At 69.2% G+C, this 17,585-nt stretch overlaps 6 protein-coding genes across 8 annotated transcripts; 2 read left to right on the top strand and 4 right to left on the bottom strand.

Moving 5' to 3' along the window:
• Positions 1–24: 24 nt before the first annotated feature.
• On the bottom strand, positions 25–5,348 carry USP21 (ubiquitin specific peptidase 21). 2 transcript variants are annotated; one of them, XM_075040623.1, is made up of 14 exons: positions 5,272–5,348; positions 4,199–4,283; positions 3,324–4,125; positions 2,332–2,391; positions 1,943–2,066; positions 1,738–1,849; positions 1,499–1,636; positions 1,354–1,418; positions 1,156–1,259; positions 986–1,072; positions 827–905; positions 565–672; positions 371–485; positions 25–277 (listed from the first exon to the last, which is right to left on the bottom strand). In XM_075040623.1, the coding sequence occupies exons 2-14, from the start codon at positions 4,270–4,272 to the stop codon at positions 187–189; spliced, it is 1,959 nt and encodes a 652-aa protein (XP_074896724.1). In that variant the 5' UTR covers positions 4,273–4,283; positions 5,272–5,348; the 3' UTR covers positions 25–186. The 2 variants fall into 2 exon arrangements, with proteins under 2 accessions (XP_074896724.1, XP_074896725.1); XM_075040624.1 differs by lacking the exon at positions 4,199–4,283 and having other exon boundaries at positions 5,272–5,325.
• Positions 5,349–5,609: 261 nt separating this feature from the next.
• UFC1 (ubiquitin-fold modifier conjugating enzyme 1) lies at positions 5,610–6,765 on the bottom strand. The gene is made up of 6 exons (XM_075039423.1): positions 6,622–6,765; positions 6,448–6,515; positions 6,259–6,322; positions 6,084–6,160; positions 5,913–6,003; positions 5,610–5,806 (listed from the first exon to the last, which is right to left on the bottom strand). The coding sequence occupies exons 1-6, from the start codon at positions 6,742–6,744 to the stop codon at positions 5,735–5,737; spliced, it is 495 nt and encodes a 164-aa protein (XP_074895524.1). The 5' UTR covers positions 6,745–6,765; the 3' UTR covers positions 5,610–5,734.
• Positions 6,766–7,087: 322 nt separating this feature from the next.
• On the bottom strand, positions 7,088–7,935 carry APOA2 (apolipoprotein A2). Its single transcript, XM_075039422.1, has 3 exons — positions 7,887–7,935; positions 7,341–7,561; positions 7,088–7,258 (listed from the first exon to the last, which is right to left on the bottom strand). The coding sequence occupies exons 2-3, from the start codon at positions 7,541–7,543 to the stop codon at positions 7,141–7,143; spliced, it is 321 nt and encodes a 106-aa protein (XP_074895523.1). The 5' UTR covers positions 7,544–7,561; positions 7,887–7,935; the 3' UTR covers positions 7,088–7,140.
• Positions 7,936–9,398: 1,463 nt separating this feature from the next.
• TOMM40L (translocase of outer mitochondrial membrane 40 like) lies at positions 9,399–11,837 on the top strand. Of its 2 annotated transcripts, XM_075040620.1 has the most exons (9): positions 9,401–9,578; positions 9,824–9,891; positions 10,005–10,097; positions 10,283–10,384; positions 10,504–10,609; positions 10,684–10,806; positions 10,929–11,005; positions 11,087–11,189; positions 11,261–11,836. In XM_075040620.1, exons 1-9 carry the CDS (start codon positions 9,479–9,481, stop codon positions 11,398–11,400), a joined length of 912 nt encoding a protein of 303 aa, XP_074896721.1. In that variant the 5' UTR covers positions 9,401–9,478; the 3' UTR covers positions 11,401–11,836. The 2 variants fall into 2 exon arrangements, with proteins under 2 accessions (XP_074896722.1, XP_074896721.1); XM_075040621.1 differs by lacking the exon at positions 10,005–10,097 and having other exon boundaries at positions 9,399–9,578; positions 11,261–11,837.
• NR1I3 (nuclear receptor subfamily 1 group I member 3) lies at positions 11,797–15,683 on the bottom strand. Its single transcript, XM_075039326.1, has 10 exons — positions 15,558–15,683; positions 14,726–14,829; positions 14,279–14,488; positions 13,619–13,749; positions 13,026–13,198; positions 12,738–12,946; positions 12,515–12,660; positions 12,310–12,426; positions 12,126–12,231; positions 11,797–12,031 (listed from the first exon to the last, which is right to left on the bottom strand). Exons 1-10 carry the CDS (start codon positions 15,681–15,683, stop codon positions 11,902–11,904), a joined length of 1,452 nt encoding a protein of 483 aa, XP_074895427.1. The 3' UTR covers positions 11,797–11,901.
• An 82-nt stretch (positions 15,684–15,765) lies between these two features.
• Positions 15,766–17,199, top strand: PCP4L1 (Purkinje cell protein 4 like 1). Its single transcript, XM_075040622.1, has 3 exons — positions 15,766–15,832; positions 16,088–16,142; positions 16,491–17,199. The coding sequence occupies exons 1-3, from the start codon at positions 15,824–15,826 to the stop codon at positions 16,628–16,630; spliced, it is 204 nt and encodes a 67-aa protein (XP_074896723.1). The 5' UTR covers positions 15,766–15,823; the 3' UTR covers positions 16,631–17,199.
• The last annotated feature ends 386 nt before the right edge of the window (positions 17,200–17,585 follow it).

Below are 17,585 nucleotides of genomic sequence, written 5' to 3'. Positions count from 1 at the left end.
CCACCGGACTTGGGCTTTTTGGTTTTTTTTTTAGTAAATTTATTCACAAAAGCCCCGCCCGGGGCAGCGTGGGCTGCGGCCCCCCGCCCTCCGCCCACACCCCGCCACAGGGGGCTGGGGGGCTGCAGCCTGGGCCCGGGGAGGCAGCAGCCCCCCGCCTCGAGGGGCTGGGGGGGCCAGGGCGGCTCAGGGCCTCCTGCCGGGGGGCTCCTCCAGCTCGTAGAAGAGGACGTAGCCCTCGCTGGACGGCACCTGGTTCTCGCTGATGGGCGAGACGCTGCGGCGGCACCCTCAGCCCGCGCCCGACCCGGCTGGGCAGGGGGGGGCGCAGGGCCCGGGCGAGGCCGGGGGGTGGGTGGGGGGCACCTACCGGGAGTCGTTGTAGACACGCCAGCCAGCCGGGTCCCGGCAGAAGGCGGTGTAGTGGCCATAGTGGACGCTGCCCGAGTGGTTGCAGAGGGCATAGAGGCTGTAGACAGGGCTGCCTGCGATGGGAGGCCAAGCTCAGCGCTGCCCCGGGGGATTGGCACTGCCCCGCACCACCTGCCCCCCAACGCGCCTCACCCGCCTTCTCGCTGGCGAACTCCCGGAGGTTGAGCTGCTGCAGGGGGAAGTCCACGAAGACGGAGCACTTCTTGATGGAGTAGCGGGTAGTGGAGAACCGATTCAGGTCTGGGCAGCGTCAAGGAAAACGTGACCCTGAGCAGCCAGAGGGATGGCACCCCGCTCCTGGGGATGTCCTCCCACCCCTCTCTGCGAGCACCAGCAGCTCCGGGGGTCCCAGCCCTCTCCCCTGGTCCCCCACCCTCCAGTCCCCAAAGGATACGGAGCACCAGGATGCGGGGGAAGCGCTGGATGGTCAGCTTCTTTGTGCTCCGCGTCCGCTGCCGGCACTTGTCGCAGACCTGCCGGTGGCATGGCCTTGGTGAGAGGGGGCTGGGGGTGCTGAGCTGGGGGTGCTGAGCCGCCAGCCCCACCCTCTTACTGGGGCATTCTCTGAGTCCAGCTCCTCCTCCTTGGTGAAGAGGCTGAAGCAGTCATGGAGCGAGACCTTCCCACCGGCAAAGCTTTTCTGCAGGGGTAGAGGGTCAGGTGAGGGGCCAGGGGGTGGCTGGGGGGGACAGGGGTGGCTGGGGGGCTCCGCCCCATCCCTACCTTTGGGATGGGCAGGGAGAGATCACAGAAGACCTCAAAGGTGGTGGAACGGTAGCCACACGCCTGGCACTTGAGGCAGCTCTTCAGCTGTCCCACGAAGAGGTCTGGGGGTGAGGAGGGGTGTGAAGCCAGGTAGAGAGGGGCACTCTGAGGGGTTTAGGCATCTGGGGGGAGTCATCCCCACCCGGCAGCACTCACCCACAATCTTGCTGTCCTCCCTCTCCAGGTATCGCTTCCACATCTGGTTGGCGCGTTCGTCGTCACTGCGGGGAAAGGTGGTGAGTTGGGCTGTGTCCCTGCGGCTGGGGCTCACCCCCCTCCCCAGGACCCCTCTCCCCCTCACCTCAGTGTCTCAGGGTCCTCCAGCGCAGGGGTCCGCCGGGCATCTGAGAGGATGCTGGGGGTCCTGCGGCCCTTGCGGTTGATCTCCACGTGCAGCCGGTCCATGAAGAACTTGAGGAACTCCTGCGCATCCTGCTGGCTGTGGAGGGATGGACCCATCACGCCCACTGCTGCTCCCAGCCCCCCAGGAGGCTGGGGAGCTGCCAGGGGCGCTCTGGGGCAGGGGGGGCAAAGCCTCACCTGTATCCAGTGAAAGAAGGGACATATTTCTGAAAGATGGCCTTGAAGCGCCCAGGGTTGACAGCCTCGGAGGAGTCGGGGTGCCAGAGGGCAGCGATGACGTCGGCGAAGGCTGTGGGGACGGGGGACATGCTGGGTGTCAGTGCCAGCAGGGTTTATATAAGACCTGGGGGGGGTGATTAGCTGCGGAGGGCTCCCATCCCACCTTCGGTGAGCTCCTGGGGGGCACGGGTGCCAGGGGGCTGCTCCTGCTGGAAGTCCCGGCGCAGGCAGTAGTCCCGCAGCGGTTTGGTGCTGCTCAGGCACTGCAGCACAGCGTTCATGAAGCACTGCCGAGAGAGTGGTGGGGATGTGGTGACGCCCTGCAGGGGGGAGCCACCAAGCCTTGGTGTGTCCTCCACTGTCCCTCGTGCCCTTGACCGTACCCTGCTGCACTGTGGGGACCCCCAAGGGGCTGGGGGATCTCCAGGGATGTGCCAGCCCCGGCAGGAGGGAACTGCTTTGTCAGAGCCACTGCAAGCCCAGGGGGACCCCGGGTCCCTTAAGTACCCCAGGACATAGGGACAAGAGGGCTTGGGGGACGCGGGCACTTACCGTGTTGCCCAGGTTCCTGAGGCCGACGTGGCCTGAGCCCAGCAGCAGGGTGTGATGCGTCTGTGGGGACACAAAGGGACAGGAGTGAGACTCGTCCCCACACAACAAACGCCTCCAGCTGCCCCTCGGCTTCCTATGGACAGACAGATGGACAGCCCCCCGGCCACAGAGGCTTCACCTCGCCGCTGACGAGCAGCAGCCCCATGATAGCCGTGTGGACCACCGACTCAGAGATGTCAGTGCCACGGCCCTGCAGCTCCCGCTTGGTAACCAGGGTGCGGTGCAGCTTGCGCGGCAGCTCCACCAGCGTGGCTCCCTGCAGCCCTGGCATGGCTGTGGCACCGCCCGGGTGCCAGGACGGGACTGCGGCACCAGCGTTGCCGGGCCCCCTCTGCCTCTCTAAGCCACAGCTCATTAGCTGATCCGATTTCCCCCGGCTATTCTGGGCCTTGCTGGAGGCTCATCTCGGGGGGATTAATTAGCGGAAGAGCCACCTCAGGGACAGTGGGTGCCCAGAGAACGGGGAGCAGAGGCAAACACACCCGCCTGCCTCACGCCATGCCGGTGAGGTGCAGGAGAGCAGTGCAGGGAGCAGGGCAGCCCGGTGAGGCCGGGGGCACGCCTCATGCCGCTGGTGCCAGATGCGCCGCGGGGGCCAAGCCATGTCCCCGTCCCCCACCAGTGCAGGCCCAGCCCCGGGATTTCAGGGCACCTAATCCGCACACGTGTCCCAGGGCGAGCGGAGCACAGGGCCTGGCTGCTCCACGGGAAGAAGGTGGATGCGGAAACGGGCACAGTACTGGCCAGCCCCCAGCACCCCCGGAGCCGAGGGGACTCGACCCTTTCGCAGCAGGGAGAGGTGAGACCGGCACCACTGTGCCACCCCAGTGGTGTCACCAACCCCGATGGGAATGAATCTGCTGCCCCCCGACCGGGTGCAACTTGGGGGCCAGGGCCTGTCCCACCAGCGGGACAAATCCCAAGGCTCTTACAGCTGCTGTCTTCTCCTCGGTCCTGCCGGCTGCCGGGGCTCTGCCCAGGGCAGGGCTGCCGGGCACCAGAACGTTGGGGCTGTGGGCGTATGGGGTGTCGGGGGCAGTACGAGTCCTCGGGCAGCCCTCGGGCCGGACAGAGAGCAGCGGGGCGGTGGGCTTCCCGTCCAGCCCTGGGGAGACGTTGACCCTTCGGAGAGAGGAGCTCCTCCTGAGCGCCAGCGAGCCGGCGCTCAGCTGGTGGCCACAGTCCCTCAGCACCAGCCGGCTCAGCACCGCTGCCACGTCCTCAGCACGGCCACCACCGCTGCCCTGGCTCAGGTCTCCAATGCTGATGGATTTGGAGCGGGCCAGGTTGCTCCGCCGGCGCTCCGCTTCACGCCCTGCCAGTGAGGCCCCGGCAGGCAGGGAGAAAGAGGTGCTGCCCGGCACGGCGCCCGCCTGCGGAGAGCCGGGCACCCGCACTGCGTGGTCTGCCTTCACAGGCCCCCGCCGGCATGCCGAGCCACGGAGAGCCTCTCCACGTTTCGAGGCCCGACCCCGGTCCAGCTCCAACTTCTTGCCGCGGTCGTCCAGCGGGCCAGGCCGGGGTGGCAGAAGGCGAAGCTTGGGGGCTGGGGAGAGCCCGTTGGCAGCGGTGGAGGCCAGGGTGGCAGCATGGCGCTCCTGGCTCAGGGCCCGGTGCCCGCTGGGCAGCTTGGCAGCAGCCTTGGGCTGGGAGGTGACAACGGTGTGGTCCCTGGCCCGGCTGACACGGTGCTCCGAGGCTTGGGGCATCGTGGGGACGGTCGAGAGTGGAGCCCTGTGGGGAGAGGGACTGGGCTGATGCCAGCGGCGCCGGGACGGTGTGCAGGGGCACCAGGGTGTGCACCCACCTCTCTTTCCGTGCCTCCTCCCGCCAGCACCACTCACAGCCCTCCGCAGCGAGTGGCTGGCCGGAGAGTCCCATTGGCAGGGGCCCTGTGGCACAAGGAGAGATGCTCTGGGTCACCAGATGGTACTGGGAGACAGCGCGGCCCCGGCGAGACCCCACAGCCCCCTTCGCCCAGCTGCCATGGCACCAGCGGGAGGTGAGCGCTGTCCCGCGCTCCCCAAGACGGCAGGTGAATCACAGGTGCTTGGCACCACCGGGAGCGGGTTCCTCCCACCTGCCCGCTCCAGGCTCTGCCGAAACACCACTCAGAGTGCCCAGGCAACGAGGTGCGGTGAGGCAGCCATCTCCTGGTTCCTGCTCCATGGGGGCACCCGGCACCAGGGGGGTGCAGGCCCCACACGGAGGATGCTGGCAATCGACGCACCCCGGGAAGGGGCTCGGCAGCGATGGTTGTCCCCGGAGAGCGGCTGGAGCGGCTCTGGGGGGAGGGCTCGATCCTGGTGGGCCCTCGCCAGCTCGGATCCAGCAGGCAGGGAGGGAGGGACAGCGTTCCCGCTGCGGGTGCAGCGCCGGCGGGGGATGATGGCCGCGGTGCAGCCGTGGGGGCTGTTGGCACGGCGAGAGCCCCGAGCCCTCAGCTTGCCGGCCAGAGCGAAGGGCCCGCAGGGTCGGCCGTGCCGACGGCAAAGGCCTCCGTTCCCCTCCCTGCCCGTCCCGTGCTCCGGGGACCCCCCGCCCTGCCCGGCCCTGTCCCCCGCCGCATGGCCCACCCAGGCGCTGGCCCCTTCCCTGGACACCTCGCCACTGTCCCCTGCTCTGGCCACCCCCCTCTCCCCGGGCACTGTCCCCCACCCTACGGTCACCATCCCCCGCCCCCCACCCGTGTCCCACCCCCTGCCCGGTACCGGGGAACACCATGGTGGGGGGGACGACACACACCGATGCCCCCCCCGGCCTCACTGCCCGCCCGTCCCCGCAGAGCCCCTTCCCCTCCTGCCGCCCCCCTCCCGCGCCCCGCCGGTGCCCCCCCACCCTCTCGGGGCTGCCGCCCGCCGCCCCCCGCCGCCGCCGCACCTCCCGCGGGCCGCCATGGCAACAACTCCCGCAGCACCCGCCGCCATCTTTGTTCCTCCCGCCCGACGGCCCGCCCCCGACAGCCTCAAACGCCGCACTGCGCCTGCGCTGAAGCCGCGCCACGCCCCCACCGCACGCCTCCGCGTCGCTATGGAGACCGAGCGGCGTCCTGCCCCCCCGCCCGCTCTTAAAGGAGCCGCCGCACTCGGTCTTCTTAAAGCGACAGCGTCGTCCGATAAAGTGTTACTGTAGGGCGGCCGAACCCCCGAGGGCTGGGGGGGGTGGGCCGAGGGGCGTCCCCCCAGCAGGACGCCCCAGAGCAGCAGGCAGGGGCAAGACCGGGGCCGAAGATTTTATTAGGGAGAAGCAGCAAAGGGGCAGGGGGAAGCAGCTGGGCGGAGGTGGGGGGGGCAGCACCTCCCGGGGGGGCTGCACAGCCCCACGGCCCCACCACCGCCGCCCCTCACTTCTCCTTGTGCTGGATGATGCCTTTGGCGACGAGGTCAGGGATCTCCACAGCCAGCCAGGGGCCCAGCTGTGGGGACAGAGGGTGAGCGGCCCCCCAGGGACACCCCCCCCCCCCGCGGGTGACACCCCCCCGGTGTCACACGCCCCCCCCCCCCGTGACATCTCCAACTCACCCCCAGCGCCATCAGATGGGCCAAGCCAAATTTGGGGACGTTCCTGGCCCAGAGGGGCTTGAAGTGGTCGCTGAGGCAGATCTTGCCCCCCCTGCGGGGAGGAGGGAACCGTCAGTCCCCCTAGGGCGCCCCCCAGCCCAGGACCACCCCCGCGCGGGACCACCCCCCCACCTGTACATCTTGGCCGTCTTCCCGTCCAGCTCGGGGATGGCGATCTCAGGGGCGGTGGAGGGGTAGGTCACCGGGATCTGGGGCGGGGGACGGGACACGGACGGGGGTCAGCGGCCCCGCGGGCCCCCCCCAGCCCCGCGCCCGCCCCCCCCCCCTTGACCCCCTCCCCGCTCACGTCAAACTCGATGGCGAACTCGTACTTGAGCAGCTCGTGGACGTACCAGCACTTCCCGAACCACCTGCAACACACCGGGGGGGGGGGCCGGCCCCCGCCCTGCCTCAGTCCCGGCTCCCCCCTCCCAGCCCCCGGACACCGGGAGCGGCCCCGGGGCGGGGGAGGCCCAGTCCGCCCCCGCTCACCCACCGGGTGCCCTCGGCGTTGGACTCCAGGCGGAACCAGTCGTTGTCGGCGCGTTTGTTGTTCTCCACGTACTGGGGGGGGGACACGGGAGGAATGGGGGTGAGCGGGGCCGCCGCGAGGCCGGGAACCGGGGGGGACGGGGGGGGACCCGAACCGGCGGGGCCAGCCCCGGCGCACCTGGATGAGGGCGCGGTACTCCTCCTTCAGCCGTGCCGCCCAGCCCTCCCGGTCCCGCGGCCCCGCCGCCGTCCGCAGCAGCGGCAGCTCCGCCACCGCCCGCCGCGCCGCCTCATCGGCCATCTCCCCGCCGCCGGAAGCGGCCCATTTTGGCCCGAAGCGGAAGTGACGTTCGGGAGGCGCTGGGCCCCCCGCGCAGCCATCTTGCTTAGGGGCGTGACGCGACGGCGGGGGTGGGGGTGTAGCGGGGGGGGGGGGGGGGGGGGCGGGGGCGGCGGCGCCATCTTTACTAGGGGCACGGGCAGGGCGCGACGCCGCCCCGGTGCCTCCATCTTTAGTGCTGGCAGAACTGAGTTTGTCGGGTCTCAGCCGTGCTCATGCGTCCTCCCTCCCCGGAGAGTGTGTCCCCCCCCCCGCCTCGTCCCCCCCTCCCCCACCTCGGTCCCACAGCACCAGGGACACAGCAGCAGCTCCAGGGCTTTATTGTTAAGGGGGGGGTGGGGGCTGCCACAGCAGGGCTCAGGGCTGCCCCTCGCCCTTGCCCAGCTCCAGCAGGGAGGAGAAGAGGCCGAGGACGTTGCTCCGCAGCTCCTGGGCCAGCGGTGTCAGCTGCTTGTTGGCTCGGTCCAGGTAGGCCCTGGGGGAGAGGCAGACGATGAAGGGGCAGCTGAGGGGCAGCCCCCCCCCCCCCCCGCCCATCTCCCCTGTTCCCCCTGTACTCGGCCTGGCTGCGCAGCTCCTCCACCTGCAGCTTCTGGGCCAGGTCCTTGGTCATGAAGTCGGAGAAGGACTGGAAGTGGCGGGTGAAGAAGTCGTCCTCGGCTGGAGGGGCGGGCTCCTCGGGTAGGACCTCGCGCCTCACCAGGGCGGCCTGGAGGCGGCAGGCGCAGAGCAGCAGCAGGGCGGCCACCAGCACCTTCATCTCGGCGAGGCTGGGGGCCTGCGGGGCCGGGTCAGCGGTGGCCAGCCTGCCCCACGGATCTGCTGTCCCCTCCTACCCCACAGCACCTTCCCACCCCCCATCCCTGCCCCATTGCTGCCCCAGCGTCCCCATTGTTCCCCATCCCACCCCACGAACCTCGGTTCCCCTCCTGCCCCAGCCCTGCCATCCCACTCCCACCCCATCCCGACCCCATGGCTCCACTGGCACCAATCCAGTCCTTCTCCTGTCCCATCCCACCCCGCGGCACCTCCATCCCCATCCTGCCCCGTCCCTGCCCCACAGCCCCGTCCTGCCTGGGCGCTGGGTGCTGGCTGCTGCTCACCTGGGCAGGACTCTGGGGGTGTGGGGTTGTGGGTGACCCCTCGGGGGCTGCTTATATCCCCCGGGCCAGCTCCCGCCCCTGGGCCAGGGAGGCTGTGCTGGCCCCTGCTACAGCCTGGGTAAACATGGTGGGGGTAAGGGTCGCTGCGGGGGACGGCCCCTCCTTGTCCTAGCCGGGGGTGGCCCCGCACCCAGGGGTCCTGTCCCTGTGTCCCCAATGCCCCACAGCCCTAGGCAGGACGCAGGTGGTAGGTGACAATGGCCCAGGGACTGGGGCTGGGGGGGCCTTTGGGAGCCGGGGCTGCCAGGGCAGGGGCTTGGCTGGTGGTCCTATGGCATGCAGCGGCCCTGTGGCATGTGGGAGCCCTGTGGCACATGTGGCCCTGTGGCGTGTCGCAGCCCCGCAACATGCTGTAGCCCTGCAGCATAGCGGGACCCCCAGAGCAGCCCCAGGGCTCCCCCCCCAGCCCCAGGGCTCCCCCCCCAGTCCCAGAGCCGCCCCATACCCCCACTCCAGCACCCACTAGGCCCTCTGCCCCAGCCCCGTGGGTTTCAGCGGCTGCCCCACCCCGGGGTCCTGGCTTGGCGGGGGTACCCTGTGGGGCTGCACAGCCCAGCCGGCCCCGGTGCCTGCGGGGCAAAGGTCGTCGCCCGCCTTATCGCTGACCCTCGGCTGCCAACGTGACGGTGTGACTCAGCCTGGAGCAGGCAGGGGCCGTCCCCGTGGGGTCCCAGAGGAGGCACCCATCGGGGGGGACCCTGGGGACACCCTACCTCAGGGCCAGGCCTGGGGCCAACTCCGGTGCTGTTTGGGGACACAGGGCCAAAGGGCACCTGGGCCGCACTGAGGACAAAAACTCTTTGTCCCCTGGGTCACCAGTGGGGCCACTGGGGCCCCTTCCCCTCCTGAGCCCCTGCTCGTGCCAGCCCTTTCCAGGAAAGCTGCTGGTGACGGCAGCAGGGACAGGGGACGGGGACCGGGGGACATGGGGAAGGTCCAGGGACACGGGGCAAGGAGAGGGGTGTGGGACTGGGGATATGGGGCAAGCAGGGGAGGTGTGGAGGGGACACAGGGCAGGGGAGATGGGGGGGAAAGACAGGACGGAGGGGGGGACACAGGGAGGGGACCTGGGGGGCACAGGGTGGCGGGGAATTGGGACACAGCCAGGAGGGTCCAGGGATGCGGGGAGGGGATATGGGGGATATGGGACACGGGACACGACGGGGGAAACGGGATGGGGGGGCGAGGCCAGGGAGGAGACGGGTGGCACACGGGACACGCGTGGACACACACGGCGGGGTGGGGCGGCGTGCGCGGGGCGGCCCCGGCTGAGCGCGGCGGGGGCGGAACGCGGCAGCCCCGGAACGGCGCCGCGCGGGGCCGGGGGGCCGGGGAGCACTGTCCGCCGCGGCCCCGCCCCGCCGGCTCGGCCAATGGGCGGCGAGCGCTGCCCGCGCCCGCCATGGCGGCGGCGGCCTCGGGCGGGTGCGGACCCGGCGAAGCCGCTTCCGGTGCCCGCACCGGCGATGGCGGCGCCCGGCGGGGACGGGGGGGGCGGGCGGCCGTAGGGCCGGGCCGGGCCGGGCCGGGCCATGGGCAACGTGCTGGGCCCCGCTGCGCTCCGGGCCCCGCGCCGGGGGGAGCCGCTCGGGAGCCCCGGCAGCTTCGATGAGCTGCACCGGCAGTGCAAAGGTGGGGCCGGGCCGGGCGGGGGAGGTACGGGGGCCGAGAGGACACCGGGGCCAGGCCCCCGGGTGGCCCCAGCAGCAATGGGGGGGGGGGGTCCTGGCGGCGCCGGGGGACGGGCTGGTACCGGCGGGGCACCGGGGTGGGCAGCGGGAGGGTGGCTGTGGGAGAGGAGGGGTGGCACCGGCAGTCTGGCCGGGGGGGTGGGGCGGCGGCAGCGGAGGCCCCGCTCAGTCCCTGCTCTCCCCCAGAGGTTTTCCCGCAGCAGATGGAGGGGGTGAAGCTGATCGTCACCAAGACCCTGAGCAGCCACTTCCAGGTCAGGGAGACACGCAGGGACCCGCGGGGGGGGGGAACACCGTGTTGCAGGGGGGCGGGCGCTGCCACCCCCGGGCTGTCCCCCTGTCCCCCGCTGAGGCGTCGTCCCCGCAGGTGACGCACACGGTCCACATGAGCACCCTCGGCCCCTCCAGCTACCACTTCAACGCCACCTTCGTGGGGGACCGGCAGCTCGGTCCCACCGAGGTGAGAGCCTGCACCCTGGGGTGGCCCTGGGACAGTGGGTGGCCCTGGGGTGGCCGAAAGGCTCTGAAATGGCACCAGAATGGGTGGGGGTTACCTGGGGGGCGAGGGGGTCCCAGCCTGTGGCTCAAGCCAGGGGATGGGGGTGGCCCTGTCCCCCCAGCTGACCCCCCCCGATCTGTCCCTAGGCCTTTCCCACGCTGGTCGGGGACATGGACAACAGTGGCAGCCTCAACGCCCAAGTGCTGCACCTCGTGGCCGAGCGCATCCGCACCAAAGCTGTCTTCCAGGTGGGGCCGGGCGGGAGAGGACCCCGGGGTCAGGCGGGGGGATGCCAGGGCATCTCCGTCACCCCCAGGTGGTGGTGGGGACGGTGGCAGGACCCGCCATGGTGCCCGTCCCCTTGCAGACACACCAGGCCAAGTTCGTGACGTGGCAGTTTGACAGCGAGTACCGGGGGGATGACTGCACTGCCACCATCACGCTGGGCAACCCCGACCTCCTTGGCGAGTCTGGTGAGCGGGGTGTACCCTCCCCCAGCTGCCGGGCCCAGGGGGGCCGAGTGCTGAGGGCCGTGCTGTCCCCACAGTGATCCTGGTGGCCCACTTCCTCCAGAGCATCACTTCCCGCCTGGTCCTGGGCGGGGAGATGGTTTACCACCGGCGGCCAGGGGAGGAGGGAGCCATCCTCACGCTGGCGGGCAAATACACGGGTACGCGGGTGCCCCACGCTCGAGAGGGCTGCGGGCATGGCCCTGGGGGTCCCACCCACTGTGCTGGCCCTGGGGGGATGCCCCGGCTCCCCTCGCCCTCCGCTTTGCTTCTTCTCTTCCAGCTCTGAAGTGGGTGGCAACGCTGAACGTGGGGTACGGTGGTGCCCATGCCAGCTACTACCACCGAGCCAACGAGCAGGTGAGTGTCCCGTCCCCTGTGTGTCCCCGTCACCTGTGTGTCCCTGTCCCCCCCCAGGGCCTCACGTTTTCCGCCCCCCAGGTGCAGGTCGGGGTGGAGCTGGAGGCCAACACGCGGCTGCAGGACACCACCTTTGCCTTCGGCTACCAGCTTAACCTGCCACAAGCCAACATGGTCTTCAGAGGTGAGCGAGGAGCCACGCTGGCACCTGGCAGCCGTGGCACTGGCTGGGCACTCACCCTGTTCTCCCCGCAGGGCTCCTGGACAGTAACTGGAGCGTTGGGGGGGTGCTGGAGAAGAAGCTGCCCCCCCTGCCTGTCACCCTCGCTCTGGGCGCCTTCCTCAACCACTGGAAGAACCGTTTCCACTGCGGCTTCAGTGTCATCGTGGGCTGAGGGGCCGCAGAGGCGGGCGGCACATGCCACCGTCCTGCTCAGGGAGCCGCCGTGCCGTGTCGCGGGGGCGCTGGCTGGGCCCTGCTCTCATGCCGTGGTGCCGGGGGAGCCTGCGGAGGGGGGACCTGGTCCCTCATGGCTGGGGGACACTGTGTGACAGCGCGTGGCGGCTGTTAGCATTTTTGGGCTGAGAAGCAGCTGCTGCTTGGGGCTGGGGGCCTCCGTCGGCCCTGATGTTTGCCCGTGCTGCCCTCCTTGCCCCAGCGCCGCGCTTCCCTCTGCTCCCACCCCTGCTCTGCCTCAGTTTCCCTCTGGCGGCACAGGGGGTGGCTCCGGGCCGTGGTGGGGGCTGGAGGTGCTGGCGGTGCCTGTGTGCACGTACGCACGGAGCCTGGAAAAATAAAGGAGCTTTACTCTGCCCTCTAAAGTGCACTGGTAGCTGGTGAGCCCCGGTGCTCAGCCGGGGGCCAGGGGATGCTGTGGGCACCACCAGCTTGGGCTCTAGCTGATGATTTCAGAGAGCAGCGGTGTCATGGAGGACAGGTCCTGGATGTGGAGGATCTGCCGTGTGTTCTCCACCTTCAGCGTCTGCAGCTCTGTCAAGAGCAGCAGCAGCTTTGCATAGAGAAACCTGGTTGTGGGGGGAACAGGACATCCAGCTCAGATCCCATTGCTGTCGCCATGGCGGAGGGGACCGCAGTTGTGCGAACCCCCCCGGCACATACCTGCCCTCAGGCATGGGGTGCTGGTGGTCGATGTAGCTCTTGAGCGTCAGGGCCACCTTCTCCTGGAACTGGTCGATGAAGTCCCGCTGGGCAATGCTGGCATCGTCTGGGGGTGCAGGGTGGACAGGCGGCCATCAGCGGGGCCGAGGGGATGCCCTGCCGCCGCGGTCCCCACGGTCCCTACCTGGCGAGAAGAGCAGCATGGCCTGGAGCAGGACGTACTCAGCTTCGTGCAGCTGCAGCTTCTTCAGGCTGATGTGGAACTTGAGCAGCGGCTCCAGGTAGATCTGCTGGAAACCAGCTGGGGGGAGCGTGGTGGTGATGGGCGAGCCAGGATGGGGACGTGGCTGTCCCCTGCTTCCCGGAGCCACCATTCCTCCCCCCCTCACCCAGGGCTCCGTCCTGGATAGTGTAGCAGTGCTGCCCACACTCCCAGGCATTGGTCTCTGTGTTGAAGACTGTGTTGAACTGGATCTGGCAGATCTCCAGCGTGGCACCTTTCAGCAGTGAGATCTGGTCGTCGATGGGCAAACTCCTGCTGGGGCGGGGGGGGGGATGAGGGGAGGCATCAGGGCCAGGGCAGTGGTCTCCCGCAAGTGCCTCCCCACAGACCTGAAAGCTGGGATCTCCTTGGCGAAGTTGATGACCTGCTGGATCATGAAGGTGCTGAGGTCGGCAAAGTGGGGCAGCATGGAGAAGACATCGGGCAGCACGTCCTCCTCCAGGCAGTCCGGTTGCAGGGATGGTGTCCATGCGGCAGGGGTGCCCGGCTGCGGTGGGCTCTGCGGCCGTGGGCTGGGAACATAGAGGCGTACGGCGGGCTGCGGCGGTGGCAGTTGGGGCGTTAGCACCGTGCTGGGGCACCCGTGGGGACAGTCAGGTCCCGAGGGCCCCACTTACCCAGTAGTGCATGAACTGGGAGAAGCTGGAGTCGAAGGTGCGCTGGTGGGCTGCGATGAGGATGCCGATGAGCTCCTGCTGCTCCGCTGTCAGCCCCCCCGGCTGCTCCCGTGCCAGCCGCCGCTGCCCCCGCAGTGCCCGCCGCTGCCTCAGCGCTTCTTCCGACATGATCACTGCCGCCACGCCACCACCGTCACCCCCGGCCCGGGGACCGGGTCGCTGGTGGCACAGGCCCCCCATGGCCCCCCGGGTGCTCAGAGGCGCCACTGCCCTGTGGTCCCCTCACCCCAAGGGGGTCCCACTTGTCCCCTCTCTCCCACACCCCCCCTGCTGTCACCTTTATGCCACCGTCCCTTGCTGTCCCCTTGCCCCTGGGCTGCCCCATCCCCTCTGCCCCCGTGTCCTTCCCTATGATCTCACCCAGGCCGCTCCTCTCTGTCCCATGTCTCCCCGTGTCCCCTCCAAGTCCCCCTCATCCCCTTTCCCCCAAGTCGTCCCACTCACGTCCCCCTCTTCCCCTCAGGTCTCCCCTGTATCACCCCATTCCCTCTCCCCGCGTGTCCTCCCCGCTGTCCCTGTGCCACTGTGCTCACTGTCCTTCCGCATGCCCACATCGAGGCACTTCTGGAGGCGGCAAGCCTGGCACTGCCGACGCTTGGCCTTGGTGACGGGGCAGCTCTGGGTGAAGGGGCAGGTGAAGCGGACACCCTTGTTGATGGAGCGCCTGGGGGGACACAGGCACGGGCCCCTGCCATGAGTCCATGGGGACTGTCACCGTGTCCCCCCGAGGGGGGCAGAGGGGCACAGGGGCTGGGGGACAGGATCTCCCAGGGTGGGGGCCACTTCCAGCCCCCAGGACCCTGTCACCGCTGTGCTCCAGAGAAGCAAGGTGGCCTGAGTGGCCATCCTGTCTTGTCCTACCCAGTCCCTGTCCATGGGACCATCTTGTTCCATCCCACCCCACTATGTCTTGTCCCATCCTGTTTGACTTATTCTGCCCTGTCCCACCCCATCCTGTCCCATTTAATCCCATCTTGTCCCATCCCACCCTGTCCCATCCCATCCCATTGTGTCCCATTTCAGTCCATCCTGTCCTGCTCCATCCTGTCTTGCCCCCCTCTTCCATCCCATCCCATTTCACCCCACTCTGTCCCATCTCACCCCGTCCCCTGGCTCCCATCCAGTGCCACAGAGCAGCCATGGGTCCCCCCGCGATGGCAGCCCCCACCTGAAGAAGCCCTTGCATCCCTCACAGGTCATGACGTGGAAGTGGTAGCCGGTGGCATGGTCCCCACACACAGCACAGACCTTCTCCTCCCCGGGCTCCACATCCTCCCCCCGGGAGCCCCAGGGCCCCGGCAGCAGGCAGGGGCTGCTCTCCATATCCGAGGGGCTCCGCACGGACATGGCCGGTGACGCGGGTGACAGCACGCAGACCGGGGGGACCGCAGCGAGAACAGAGCCTGCAGGACGGGGCGGGTGGCAGGGTGTGCGTGTGTGTCTACACACACCACGGCTCCCACTTGAGCAACACCCGGCACACACCCGACACTGGCTCCTGCACCCCATCCGCTTGAAGCCACAGTGTCCCCCACGCCCCACGGCGCACGACCCTCGTGCACCCACCTGCCACCGTGACCTCCCACCGAACCACCCGTGTGATGCCCCCGAAGGTGGCCGGTGCCCGTTGGTGCTGGTACCTGGGATCCAGCACCCACTGGTGCGGCTGGTGCCCAGTGCTCGCCACCACGCAGCGAGGGGCTGCCGAGCCCCTGCTTGTCCCCGCCGTCTCCCAGCAGGAGCCCTGTGGAGTTTGAACCTTGAACTTGAGCGAGGCAGCGGCAGGCGGGGACAGGCAGCACGGGGCCAGGGGAGGAAGAGGCAGCGTGGGAGGGACAAGCAGGGACAGGCAGGTACAGGCATGGCAGGCGTGGGGGACAGGCAGGAGATGGGCAGGTGTGGGGGAACAGGCAGGCACGGGTGACAGGCAGGCACAGAGGGGACAGGCAGGGACAGGCAGACATGGAAGGGACAGGCAGACATGGGGGGACAGGCAAGGGGACAGGCAGGCACAGAGGGGACAGGCAGGGACAGGCAGGCATGGAAGGGACAGACAGGCACAGAGGGGACAGGCAGGGGACAGGCAGACATGGGGGGACAGGCAGGGGACAGACAGACGTGGGGGGACAGGCAAGGGGACAGGCAGGCACAGAGGGGACAGGCAGGGACAGGCAGGCATGGAAGGGACAGGCAGGCATGGGGGGACAGGCAAGGGGACAGGCAGGCACAGAGGGGACAGGCAGGGGACAGGCAGACATGGGGCCGGGCAGGCAGGGGAACACACGTGGGTGCTGAAGGAGGCATTTGGGGCAACAGAGCCCAGAAGGGATGGGGACCACGGCAGTGGCTGTTCTGCCATCGGTGACCCCGGAGGAAGGTCCCTGTCACCAGCCTCCATGGGGAGGTGCCAGCGGTGCCCCCTGCCAGGACCCTCGGGCAGCGTCTGTCCCCCCTGGGGGTGTCACCCCCCGCCTTGGGGTGCTCCAGGACCACGGCAGCTCGGGGGGTGACCACGGCCACGGCCCCCCCGAGACCCCCCGGTTCTGGCTCCGCGGGGCGTCGAGGCTCGGGTGGGGGTGGGGGGGTGGGGTGAGACATGCGGGGGGGCAGGTCCCCACCCGGCCCCGCCCCCGTGCCCCATTGGCTGCCCGCTGCCGTCACTCAGCCGCGCCCCTATAAAAGCGGTGGCGGAGCGCGGGGCGCCGCACACCGGGAGCGGCGGCGGCAGCGGGACGGCCATGAGCGAGGTGAGGGCCCGGTGCCGGGCAGCACACAGCAACGGGGTTTTCCTTTTTCCGTTTATTTTTAGCAACGGGCCGGGAGAGAGTCAGCCAAGGGAATGGCGAGGCTGGGGGGGGGCGGGGGGGTTGCTGGACGCGGGAGGGACCCCGGTGGCTGCGGGGGGTCCCCGACAAAGCGGAGCCTGTGCCACCCCCCCCCCCGATGCGGGTTTGCTGCTGGGGGCCCCGTGTCACCCCCGGGCACCCCTTTTCTTTCTGCAGCGCAGCCCCCATGAGTCCCCCTCCGCGGCAGAGGCCCCCGACGGGCAGGAGGAAGGTGAGGACCCCCGGTACCGGTGGGGTGCATCCTGTGGGGTGCCCCGTCACTGGTGTCACCTCTGTCCCATGCCCTCCTGGGACTCCTGCTCTGCCCTGGTGCCTGGGACCCTGCTGGCTGCTCCTGTCCCCAGAGCCTCCAGGATCTGTGCCCCCACCATGGGGGGGGGAGGTGACACCTGGATAGATTTGGGGACCTGCTCTGTCCTTCCCCTGGGGGGGGGATGCCCCCCTGGGTGTACCCTGCTGCTGGTGGGGGGGAGGGCTCAGGGTGCTCACTGAGTGCTGGGGTGAGCCTGGGGGTGCCAGGCTGTAACGAGGGCAGCCCCTGTCCTGTCGCCCCCCTCAGCCAAAGCCGGTGACCCCAAGAAGGTGGAGGAGGAAGAGATCGACATCGACCTGAGCGCACCTGAGACGGAGAAAGCCGCGCTTGCCATCCAGGACAAATTCCGCCGCTTCCAGAAGCGGAAGAAGGAGTCGGGGCCCTGAGCGGTTCTGGGGTCCTAGGACCCCTGGCTGGTGGCGGGCGCCCTGCTCTCGCACATGGGCACAGTCCCATCCTGACCTCTGCCATGCTGGGGCTGCCCCATCCTCTGTGAGCGGGGTTGGGGGGGGCTTGGCCCTTCCCTACCCCTTGCCCACCCCTGAGACAGGACCCTGGGTGAAGCTGGGGGGCCAATGTGAGGGGGACATCGCTGAGTTCTATGTTCCCTGGAGTGGAGGTGGCCCTTGTGTGAGGGGGTGGCATGGAAATGCCCTTTTCTCTGGGCCAGCCTCCATTTCCCTGTCTGTGGCAATGATGCTGGCTGCTGGGGAAACGTGGGGGGTACTGGTGTCCCCTGAGCAAGGGAAGCCCCTGTCCCGTCCCAGGAGGTGGGACACTGTGGGGAGGACAGGTCTCATTGCTGGCTGCAGCCCACCACGGGAAAACAGGGCTCCCCTGGCACGGAGTGCTCCCCATCCTCGCACTGCCCCCCTCCCCATGCTCTTGTCATTGTCACCGTCCCCTCCCTTAGGGGGGCTTTTAGCATGTGTAAAGAATAAACCACCAGGAAGAGGAGCCAGTCTGGCGTGTGGTCTGTGGGAGGGAGTGTGGGGATGGTCCCCCACTGGGCAGGGCCCCCAGGTCCCCCTTCTCCAGGGGAGCGGGTGGAGACCCCTGTTAAAAGCAGCCCTGCGGATCCCTGGGGCTGTCCCTGCTGGGGGGGGTGTGGGCAGGGGTGGTCGCAGGATGTGGGTGGAGTGTTCCCCAGTTGGGATGGGGCTCCTCAGCTGGTGCTTTGGGGATGGCTTCATCACCCTGGGATCTCCTGTCACCCTCTGATTTGGGGTTTTTCCCATGAAATTCTGCTTAATTTATCATCTGCTGGGTCTCAGCCCCTGGAGCCGTGGCCTCGTTTCCCATCACACCGCTCTTTGCAGCAGCGATGAAAGATGCTGCCAC

Source organism: Buteo buteo, chromosome 11 (genome assembly GCF_964188355.1).
Source record: "Buteo buteo chromosome 11, bButBut1.hap1.1, whole genome shotgun sequence".
In the NCBI taxonomy this organism is placed as follows: domain Eukaryota; kingdom Metazoa; phylum Chordata; class Aves; order Accipitriformes; family Accipitridae; genus Buteo; species Buteo buteo.
The sequence above is the reverse complement of the archived record's forward strand: the minus strand, read 5'-3'. Positions and strand labels throughout refer to the sequence as shown.